This window comes from Mercenaria mercenaria, chromosome 1, assembly GCF_021730395.1.
Source record: "Mercenaria mercenaria strain notata chromosome 1, MADL_Memer_1, whole genome shotgun sequence".
In the NCBI taxonomy this organism is placed as follows: Eukaryota; Metazoa; Mollusca; class Bivalvia; order Venerida; family Veneridae; genus Mercenaria; species Mercenaria mercenaria.
The window spans coordinates 25,913,390-25,924,497 of record NC_069361.1 but is presented as its reverse complement, the minus strand read 5'-3'; the positions used below and the strand labels follow the sequence as shown (position 1 = coordinate 25,924,497).

Sequence of the window (11,108 nt, the reverse complement as noted above, 5' to 3'; positions counted from 1 at the left end):
CCACAGGGCTTGCCAAAGCTAAAATCATATTAAGTAGTTAGCTGCTTATTCGAACCAGTTGATGGATCTTCACAAGTCTTCAGTCTGCAGCACCATATATGAACATGTGTCAAGTTTATTAGTCCCCTACTGGTTGAAAACCAGTTTCAGGGAATATAGGATTTCACATTTCCGTCCGTCCGTCATTCCATCTGTCCATCTGTTCACAATTTCCTGTTTGGTCCATAACTCTGTCATTGATTAAGGGATTTTAATATTACATGGCACAAATGTTCCCCATGATGAGAAATTTCGTGCACAGAACCCAGACCCCTAACTCAAATGTCAAGGTCACAATTGGAGGTCAAAGTTTCGATAACTCTGCCATCTATGAAGGGCTTTTTATATTACTTGGCACAAGTGTACCCTATAATAAGACGATGTGTCATGCACAACATTCAGACCCCTAGCTCAAAGGTCAAGAGTCACACTTGGCAGTCAAATGTTTACATGGCATGAACAGCTCTGTTTCGTGCCCGGTCCAGAGCTCAAGTCTGTCATCTATCAAAGTATTACAATATTATTTGGCAAAAATGTCCCCCATAATCAGATGACGTGTAATGCGCAATACCCAGAATCCTAGCTTAAAGGTCAATGTCACATTTGGAGATCAAAGACAAATAGTGTTTTCTTCCTGTCCGGTTCATAACTTTGTCGTGCAAAACAGGATTTAAATATAAGTTGGCACAAATATTCCCCTTTGATGAGACAACATGTCATGCCCAAAACCCTTAGCTGAGAGTTCAAGGTCACACTTGGAAGTCAAAGATTTTAATATTACTAAGCACAAATGTACCCAATGAAAAGACGATGTGTCGTGCGCAACACCCAGACCACTAAGTGAAAAATCAAGCTCACACTTGGAGGTTAAAGGTCGATAGTTTATTTTATGATCAATAACTCTGTCATCCAAAATGGGATTTTAATATTACTTGGCACAAATGTTTTCCATAATGCGACAATATGTCTTACGCAACCCTTTATCCCTAGCTCAAAGGTCAAGGTCACTGTCAGAGGTCAAATGTCAATAGGGTTTATTTTTCTTTCTATGTCATTAAGGGATGACACAAGTGTTCCTCATAATCAGACAATGTGCAATGTGCAACATTCAGACCACTAGTGCAAAGGTCAAGGTCACACATGAAGGTCAAAGGTCAAAAATGATATTTTCCTGTCCTGTCTGTAAAATATTTTTATATAAACTTTCTTCAATTACCTCCCTTTAATATGATGTTTTCTTACATTTTTTCTCATATTTTCCCACCAATTTCGAAATATCAGAATTGAAACAATCAACAACTGTAGGTTTTTGTTTATGTAAATTTTAATGTGTTGTGTTATAACAAATTGTATATACAATAACAAATTGTATATACAACATGTTTATATGCCATTGACAGATGTTACACTGCAGTAGAGTAAGGTGCCTTCAAGCATGGCATCTTCAAATGGTACAACCCAGCTGCACTTGACAGTCTGCTTTTTCGGGTAATTTATGACCATTTTGCCAGCTGAGTACCAACCTCTGTTGCTCTAGTGGTTGATCTATTGCTATGTGAAGACATGATTTTATGTCATATCAGGAGGAAAACAATACAATACGCAATTTGAAATAATTTCCGTATATTTCAATCTTTATCTCTTAAAAGCTGTTTAAGTGCAGTACATCCCAGAACTTTGAAAAGAATAACTTTACCATTTAAGTTTAACAATAAGAGGGAATGAAGAGTACACGAACAAAATCTGTCTTTCCAATTAATTTTACATTATTAAAACTTTGTACACTGGTTCAGAGATTTCTTCGAAAGACTACGTCCAGAATTATATGTCTTCTTTATTTGCGCGTAACATGTATAGTAGAATCTGAGCAACTTTTTGGAGCGTGGCTGTTGCATGCTATAAGCTGACCTAAGAACGGTACACATTACTTTACACTGATTATTACTTTGTTCTGTTCATACTGCCACCATATAATAAGTACGTACTACTATACAGATATACCATATACTTATAACATATACATAATATGTCATGTATGATTACATCTTTATTTTATCTGTGTGTTTTTCCTGTTTATTAGCCAAAGGCAAGTTCTGTGCTAATTAAACGTTGTTGATGTTGTTTCTTCGAAAGTTTAATGTCAGTATTAAGATACTGTTTTATTTGCGCTTTATTTGCGCTTAAACTTGAGATCTACCTGCATTCGCAAAACTTTTGACTTTGAGATGACCCCTGTACTCTATTTACCCAATATCATGTAACGTTAAATGGCTACGTTATCTTATCTCCTTGGTGTTACGTCGATTTTTTTCCGTACATGATTCATGATTACAGCTAGAAGGAGACTTGGTTGATGTCTGAGTTCTGCTATAAATAAACTACAATAAGCAACATCGCTTCCAATCGATTTCTGAAACTAGTGTGAACCACTATGGATTAACTATAATTAACTATACAACAACAAGTGTGTTTTTGTGACAACAATGATGGATGGGAGTAAAGTTACCTGGCGGGAGCGGCCACTATGAAATGCATTTTGACTTGTTGACATGATAGAACAATGGAAAATAGGTATGTTGAGTATTTTTTTTGTAATATAAGGCATACTTTCTGTATTTACAGCAGCTTTTCGTTATACATGTACATTCAACATGTTGAAATTAATTTATCTGTTCCTTTAATCCTACGCCTGTCAGAAGTATGTAAATGTTATTGCTACGTTAATACGTGCGCTGCTTATATTAAATACAAAAGTACATGAACAATAACATGTTCCCACGCACTGAAACTTAAGTTACTGGTATAATGCTTTCGGAGCTTTGATTGTACGCATGCAGATCTGAAAAAAATTGTACACCAGACTGGTGGGGTGGTGTTAAAACGATTAATTAAATAGAGGAAATTTATTTATTCCAATGTTTTGCGAAACATTGGAATATCCTTCACGAATGGAATAACCTAAGAAAATACATTTACATGAAATAAAAAAAAAATGTGCCTAAGAAATGGTGTTCATGAGGGAAAGATATCTTATATGTAAAACAAACAAAAATTCCTTTTATTTCATGTTTTGATTAAATGAACGTATTTTTTTTCCTAACCTGTACAAATATATTTGATATCACTGTGAAAATACCAGATATACCGGTATTTCATTCTAATATTTCGATAATTCTCTGAAAACATGTAATAAATGCGCTATCGTTATTCTTGGATAATTATGAGAAAAATTCGTTTATTACGGTGAAATATTCATTCATAGTACAATAAATTGCAATACAAATAAGCACCAACCCATTTGGGAACATACGTCACTTTGATTACTGGTTTGTGAATTCGTGGAATTGTTTTCACATGAAATAGATATTTTACCGGATAACCTTCATACCAGCGTGCACCGTAACCTGATCAGTCATACCATCGTGCACCGTTTCCTGATAACATTCATACCATCGTGCACCATATTCTGATAACCTTCATACCAGCACGCACTGTATCCTGATAACATTCATACCAACGTACACCGTTTCCTGATAACATTCATACCAACGTGCACCATATCCTGATAACATTCATACCAGCGTGCACCGTATCCTGATATCCTTCATACAAGCGTGCAGCGTATCATGATAACATTCTTACCAGCGTGCACCGTATCCTGAAAACATTCAAACCAGCGTGCACCTTATCCTGATATCCTTCATACAAGCGTACACCGTTTCCTGATAACATTCATACCAACGTGCACCGTATCCTGATAACATTCATACCAGCGTGCACCGTATCCTGATATCCTTCATACAAGCGTGCAGCGTATCATGATAACATTCTTACCAGCGTGCACCGTATCCTGAAAACATTCATACCAGCGTGCTCCTTATCCTGATATCCTTCATACAAGCGCACATCGTATCATGATAACATTCATACCAGCGTGCACCGTATCCTGATATCCTTCATACAAGCGTACACCGTATCATGATAACATTCATACCAGCGTGCATCTTATCCTGATATCCTTCATACAAGCGTGCACCTTATCCTGATATCCTTCATACAAGCGTACACAGTATCATGATAACATTCATACCAGCGTGCACCGTATCCGGATAACATTCATACCAGCGTGTACCGTATCATGATAACATTCATACAAGCGTACACCGTATCATAAAAACATTCATACCAGCGTGAACCGTATCATGATAACATTCATACAAGCGTACATCGTATCATGAAAACATTCATACCAGCGTGCACCGTATCATGATAACATTCATACAAGCGTACACCGTATCATGAAAATATTCATACCAGCGTGCACCTTATCCTGATATCCTTCATACAAGCGTACACCGTATCATGATAACATTCATACCAGCGTGCACCGTATCATGATAACATTCATACCAGCGTGCACCGTATCCTGATATCCTTCATACAAGCGTACACCGTATCATGATAACATTCATACCAGCGTGCACCGTATCATGATAACATTCATACCAGCGTACTCCGTATCCGGATAACGTTCATACCAGCGTGAACCGTACCTGGATACCATTCATTATACCAGCGTGCACCGTATCTTGATAACAATTATACCAGCGTGCACAGTAACCTTACAACGTCCATACGATAACCTTATCATGATAACATTCATTCATACAAGCGTGCAGCGTATCATGATAACGTTCATACCAGCGTGAACCGTACTCGGATAACATTCATAATACCAGCGTGTATCGTACCCGGATAACATTCATAATACCCTATGTCGTACCCGGATAATATTCATACCATCCAACATCGTACCCGGGTGACATTTATACCACCGTACACCGTACCCGGATAATATTCATACCATCCTACGTCGTACCCGGATAATATTCATACCATCCTACGTCGTACCCGGATAATATTGATACCATTGTACTTTGTATCCGGTTAACTTTCATACTAACATTGGTACCAGCGTGCACAATATTTGGATAACATTCATACCAGCGTATATTTTCTTTACACAGAAGCTTCAGCCACATTGCTCAACGAGAATGTTCTACCAAATATTTGCATACTTTTTAAGGATTTTAATGGTAAAATGATTACACTGCGTGGCATATAGCAATTCTGACGCGTTTCTTGCGCTTATAATATACTGTGTTTCTTGACAATTTGTGGTGTCTTTCTTGCCTAAACTAGATTCAGTATGCTGTTGTCTATCTTTTACAATACTATTGTGATCAATATTTTTGCCTTTTTTGTTATATCACCTAACAGCTGGACATTTTTAAATGTGAATTATAAAACTAAATGTGGCCTATTTGGATCTTGTAATTTATGTACATGTTATGTGAATCGATGACTGTGATTTTGATACATTTTATTTGATTCCAATATTTCAATAAACACCTTATTTTTCATCAACATATTTCATTTCTTATAATCAGCAAAAGTAAATTCTACCTTTTAAGTAATTGTGTCCCCTATGATCTATATTTCCAACTTTTGGCTTTGCTAAGTTTGATACCAGTACTAGAGTAATGATTATCACTTTTATTATTATTTTACAATATTGCTTAATTATTCTTCCCTGTCACTTATGACTTTCTTCCCTAAATGTCCATTGTTGTTACATTAACACACTTTTTCTTATTTCAATTTTAGATAAAAGGAAGTTAACTCAATAGAACAGTATATAAACCAGATTTTTTTTAAATGAAAGAGAAAAAATAAGACATAAAATAATTACTTTGTGATATATCAACTTAGAAAAATAGGAATAATTGATTTGTGCTATTTCTAATAGAAAATAATTGGTGTTAAGTTAATTTCTATGACTTTGTGATACATATTTTAATTGGAAAATACTTCGTGCAACCTGACAACAACAATGTCATTCTGCAAAAGGAGTGTACGCGGCAGTGTATAATCTAACATTGTGAATAGTTAGAGTCTGTGGTGAACTGTGTGAAATTATAAATAACGTTATGTAACTTTAGAACTGTAAATTATAAACTGCAGCATCTGTCAATTGTGTTGTCGTTGGAAATAAAATTGTAAACAATCAACTGCCATGGCCCATAGCCGAAGATATCACTGCCGAACACAACAGAATTCAAGCCGCTTAGCACATCAACATCACCAGCACCCTTCATTTTTCTACTTATTTGTTAACAATACGGTCGAACTTGGTGAAAAAAAAAACACGTCTATCAAGAGACCACGTGCATTAAGACACCACCTTATCAGTAAAAGAACAGATCTGTTTTATTAAGAAAACATGTGTTTCTGGAGACCACTATTTGTCCTTTCATTTTGCGGTCTACACTGTACATAGTTTTGCACAAACAACAAACAGAACAGAAGGGTTAGGTAATATAGAGTCTTACTCTGTTCAGTTTGATGACTTTTAGATGAAATTTCGACCCGTTTTTCTTATCTGACGATGCGTTATTTGATGTAATATTAAGAGCTATGTGTGCTAAAAATAACGAAGGTATATATGAAGATGTGAACAATGTATAGGTCATAAGGCTCGTTATACACGACTATGTCATTCTACTACATGGGGGTCTGATGTTTTATCACGATTTATATCACGCGTTTGTGATTAAAATCTCATGACTTAGTCTTTTTATCAGGGAGAAGAATGTGACTAACAATTTCATTATTCTAATTATTTGCACCAGTCTGATTTATAGTCAGGTATACCATATATATGAATAAATCCTCGTCATTTGCTTTAGACTGCAGACATTACATACCCATGACCTTTTCTTTAAAATGTTTTTAATGTTTCTTTGACTGTTTGCAGACTGATGTCGTAAGTGCAGAAGAAAAAGGGCACTGGAAAGTGTGGCGTCATTTGACGTGTAGTTTTAGGATATTATGTATTCGAGCAGTGTGACGTTCAAGTTCATAGTTATATTGTCTGTTCTGACGATACTCAATATGGCGTTTTTTGGAATAACCTGGCATAAGAAGAGTCAGTACTACGCATGCTCAGTGGACAATGTGATAGATGGTACGGCGATGTATATCCGCAAAAATGGCGCGCTCTCATTGGAAGAAACTTTGCCGGAGTCGTGTAGGAAGTTTGAAGACAAAACGGACACAGAAGAATCGTTTAACACTGCAGTAAAAAAGCTGGTCGATTTCTGTAGATCGACCAATAAAAGTAGTAAAACCGCTGCTGCTAATATTTCAAATCCTGTGATAATTCTGTTTACAACATGGCCACGAGATGCCTCCAAAGATCATATCCATACGTTAACATTACGAAACTGGGCAAACCTTAAACCGAAAGTGGAAGTTGTTGTATTCACAAATTCTACAGAAGACGAAAAACTTGCAAAATCATTTGGTGCTAGAACGTTGCCCATCCTGCGTCACGCAGGTGGTGGTGCTCCAGTTCTTAAGTGGATGTTTCTAACTGTTATGAAAACACACCCTTCTTCCAAACTTTTTGGCTATGTAAATGCGGATATTCTGTTTACAAATAAACTAACAGATACACTAGAGGCAGTTTTACGAATAAAAAATACGTCAAAACCTATATTTCTTGTTGGACGTCGCATAAATGTGGAACATGTTTTACCAAATGAAACCGATTCATTTTCAAGTTTGGAAAAGATTTCAAAAGAAAGAGGCAAGTTATTTTATCCAAATGCGGAAGATTATTTTATAACCAATGCAGCTTTCCCTTGGAAAAAGATTATTGACGTCGTTATAGGACGTTTAGCCTACGATAATTGGATTGTTGGTCACGTGATATGTAACATGCGCATTGACGTCATTGATCTATCTGAAACGGTTCTTGCTGTGCACCAAACAACCAAAAACGGCGGAAATTATGAGGGGTTCAAGAATAAACATGCCCACTATAATAACGCACTTTTCAAAAAGTTAAGAATCATTCCAATATTTGAAACCGGTTTCACAATATGTTCTCAGGAATTGACAAAGTATAATTTATGTGGTGATATTTATGTATTTAAAAGACAGTCGTTTTGGGAAAAGTGTAAATGCCCAACGACAGTTTTGTTCTAGTGCGTTTTTAGATACATGAATTGCCTTGTACTTAAAGCAAAACTTTATGTGTAATTTCATTTACGGGTTATGTGACAGTGTGAAGTCAAACCTGTGGTATTTACAATAGATGCAGAAAACTTGTGCTTGTGAACAGTTCTTGTGTTTTTAGCTCACCTGAGCACGAAGTGCTCAAAGGTGAGCTTAAGTGATCGCCCTGTGTCCGTCGTCCGTCCGTCCGTACGTCGTCAACAATTTGACTGTTAACAATCTAGAGGTTACATTTTTGACTCAATCTTAATGAAACTTGGTCAGAATGTTACCCTCATTAAAATCTTGGACGAGTTCGATATTGGGTCATCTGGGATCAAAAACTAGGTCATCAGGTCAAATCAAAGGAAAAGCTTGTTAACACTCTAGAGGTCACATTTTGGCCAAATCTTAATGAAACTTTGTCCGAAAGTTACCCTCAATAAAATCTTGGACGAGTTCGATATTGGGTCATCTGGGATCAAAAACTAGGTCATCAAGTAAAATCAAAGGAAAAGCTTGATAACACTCTAGAGGTCACATTTTTGGCCCAATCTTAATGAAACTTGGTCAGAATGTTACCCTCAATAAAATCTTGGACGAGTTCGATATTGGGTCATCTGGGGTCAAAAACTAGGTCATCAGGTCAAGTCAAAGGAAAAGCTTGTGAACACTCTAGAGGTCACATTTTTGGCCCAATCTTAATGAAACTTGGTCAGAATGTTACCCTCAATAAAATCTTGGACGGGTTCGATATTGGGTCATCTGGGGTCAAAAACTAGGTCACCAGGTCAAATCAAAGGAAAAGCTTGTTAACACTCTAGAGGTCACAATTTTGGCCCAATCTTAATGAAACTTGACCAGAATGTTAATCTTGATGATCTTAAGGTCCAGTTTGAATCTGGGTCATGTAGGATCAAAAACTAGGTCACCCGGTCAAATCAAAGGAAAAGCTAGTTTACACTGTAGAGGCCACATTTATGACCATATCATAATGAAACTTGGTTAGAATGTTAATCTTGATGATCTTAAGGTCAAATGTAAATCTGGGTCAGGTGGGGTCAAAAACTAGGTCACCAGGTCAAATCAAAGGGAAAGCTTGTTAACACTCTAGAGGCCATATTTATGACTGTATCTTCATGAAACTTAGTCAAAATGTTAAACTTTATGATCTTTAGGACAAGTTTGAATCTTGGTCATGTCGGGTAAAAAACTAGGTCACCAGGTCAAATCAAAGGAAAAGCTAGTAAACATTTTAGAGGCCACATTAATGACCTATCTTAATGAAACTTGGTCAGAATGTTAATCTTGATGATCTTTAGGTCAAGTTAAAATCTGGGCCAGGTGGGTTCAGAAACTAGGTTACTAGGTCATATCAAAGGAAAAGCTTGTTAACACTCTAGAGGCCACATTTATACATTTATGACTGTGTCTTTATGAAACTTAGTCAGGCTATTAAACTTGATGATCTTTAGGTCAAGTTCGAATCTGGGTCATGTGGGGTCAAAAACTTGGTCACAGGGTCAAATCAAAGGAATAGCTAGTTAACACTTTAGAAGCCGCATTTATGACCATATCTTAATGAAACTTGGTCAGAATATTAATCTTGATGATCTTTAAGTCAATAGGTCAGGTGAGCGATACAGGACCTTCATGGCCCTCTTGTTTATTTATATACACGTATTACTAGGTTTTATTAATATTGATTCACAAGTTCAGGATGAGCCAGTAGTAAATGTATATACAGATCGTCCTGTCTTCTCCCCAGAAACTACTGGTCAATACTGTTTACAAACGTGGTCTATGGGCTGCCAAAACTGAAAATAGAAAAACCTTTAAAGACACTTGCTGCAGTTTCTTGTACAAGAGCTGGGGCAAACATTTCCCACTAAAAGAATTTGCTCAACTTTGTATGTGAACACAGTTTCATGTCAGACACAGAAAATTGCAAAAACGATCATAGGACACCGTGCTTGTTTATGAATTATCGGCCTTTTTCTTCATATTTGCATATTCAAAGTTGCTGAACAAGCATGGTGATCTTCGATTTTTTTCATAATTCTGTTTCTAAAATGACACTGCTAACATGACACTGTGTTCAAATACAAAGTTTGAACACATTCTATTATTGGGATTTTTTTACCCAAAACTGCAACATGCATCCTTAACTCACATTGTCCGATGAATCGCTTATGGATCTTTACTCATCTTGCTCTGTAGCATCCTTGGGCTGATATGTTTCAAGGTTGTTCCAGTAGTTTTGCTTGAACTCTTTTAGGGGCCACAAGAGCTCTACATAGAAAAAGAAGACCTTAAATGACTTTACCACACCTGGTCTGGAGCATCCTTTGTAAACCTGTCAAACATCTGTATAAATGGTTTTGACTGGCCCGTTTTAGGGGTTGCTAAAATTAAAAACAGAAGAAAAAAAAAACACTTTAAATTACCGCTACACCGAAATTGGTCAATAACATCCTTGTATTCGTTCAAATGATTCAGATTGTACCCTTGGGTTAAAACTAGAAAAAAAATCACCTTATGAACTGCTTGATGGATATTCACCAATATATCATGGCCTGTTTGTTTAAATTACAAAATGTAACTCATTGTCACATAACAATAAAACAATAACGTTTTGACATTTCAATGTATCTTGTCATATTTCAGTGACATTTGATGTTGGTTAAATAAATGTAGGTTACATAATATGACGATATTCATATACCCTGTAACGTTCAAACAGCTGGTCGTCTGTTGCAGGTTTTTTTTTCAAACAGTTGCTCTGTGAATATTATAAAAAAAAAACTCAGTACATTAAAAGGTTTATACGTTGGTATGTTTAGGACATGGTTTTATTTTTTTTGAAGATAAAAATATTCATTACGTATATTAAGATATTAGACATGAGTACTGCGGCAAGTATTATCTTATATATTTATTATTTAATAACCGCAATAATATCGGAATTATCAGAGTACCTAATCATATGAATACATGTATTTACATGT

At 36.1% G+C, this 11,108-nt stretch overlaps 1 protein-coding gene across 1 annotated transcript; it reads left to right on the top strand.

Annotated features, from left to right (window-relative positions):
• Nucleotides 1-2,285: 2,285 nt before the first annotated feature.
• LOC123543517 (uncharacterized) lies at nucleotides 2,286-8,214 on the top strand. The gene is made up of 2 exons (XM_045329592.2): nucleotides 2,286-2,610; nucleotides 6,857-8,214. Exon 2 carries the CDS (start codon nucleotides 6,931-6,933, stop codon nucleotides 8,089-8,091), a length of 1,161 nt encoding a protein of 386 aa, XP_045185527.2. The 5' UTR covers nucleotides 2,286-2,610; nucleotides 6,857-6,930; the 3' UTR covers nucleotides 8,092-8,214.
• The last annotated feature ends 2,894 nt before the right edge of the window (nucleotides 8,215-11,108 follow it).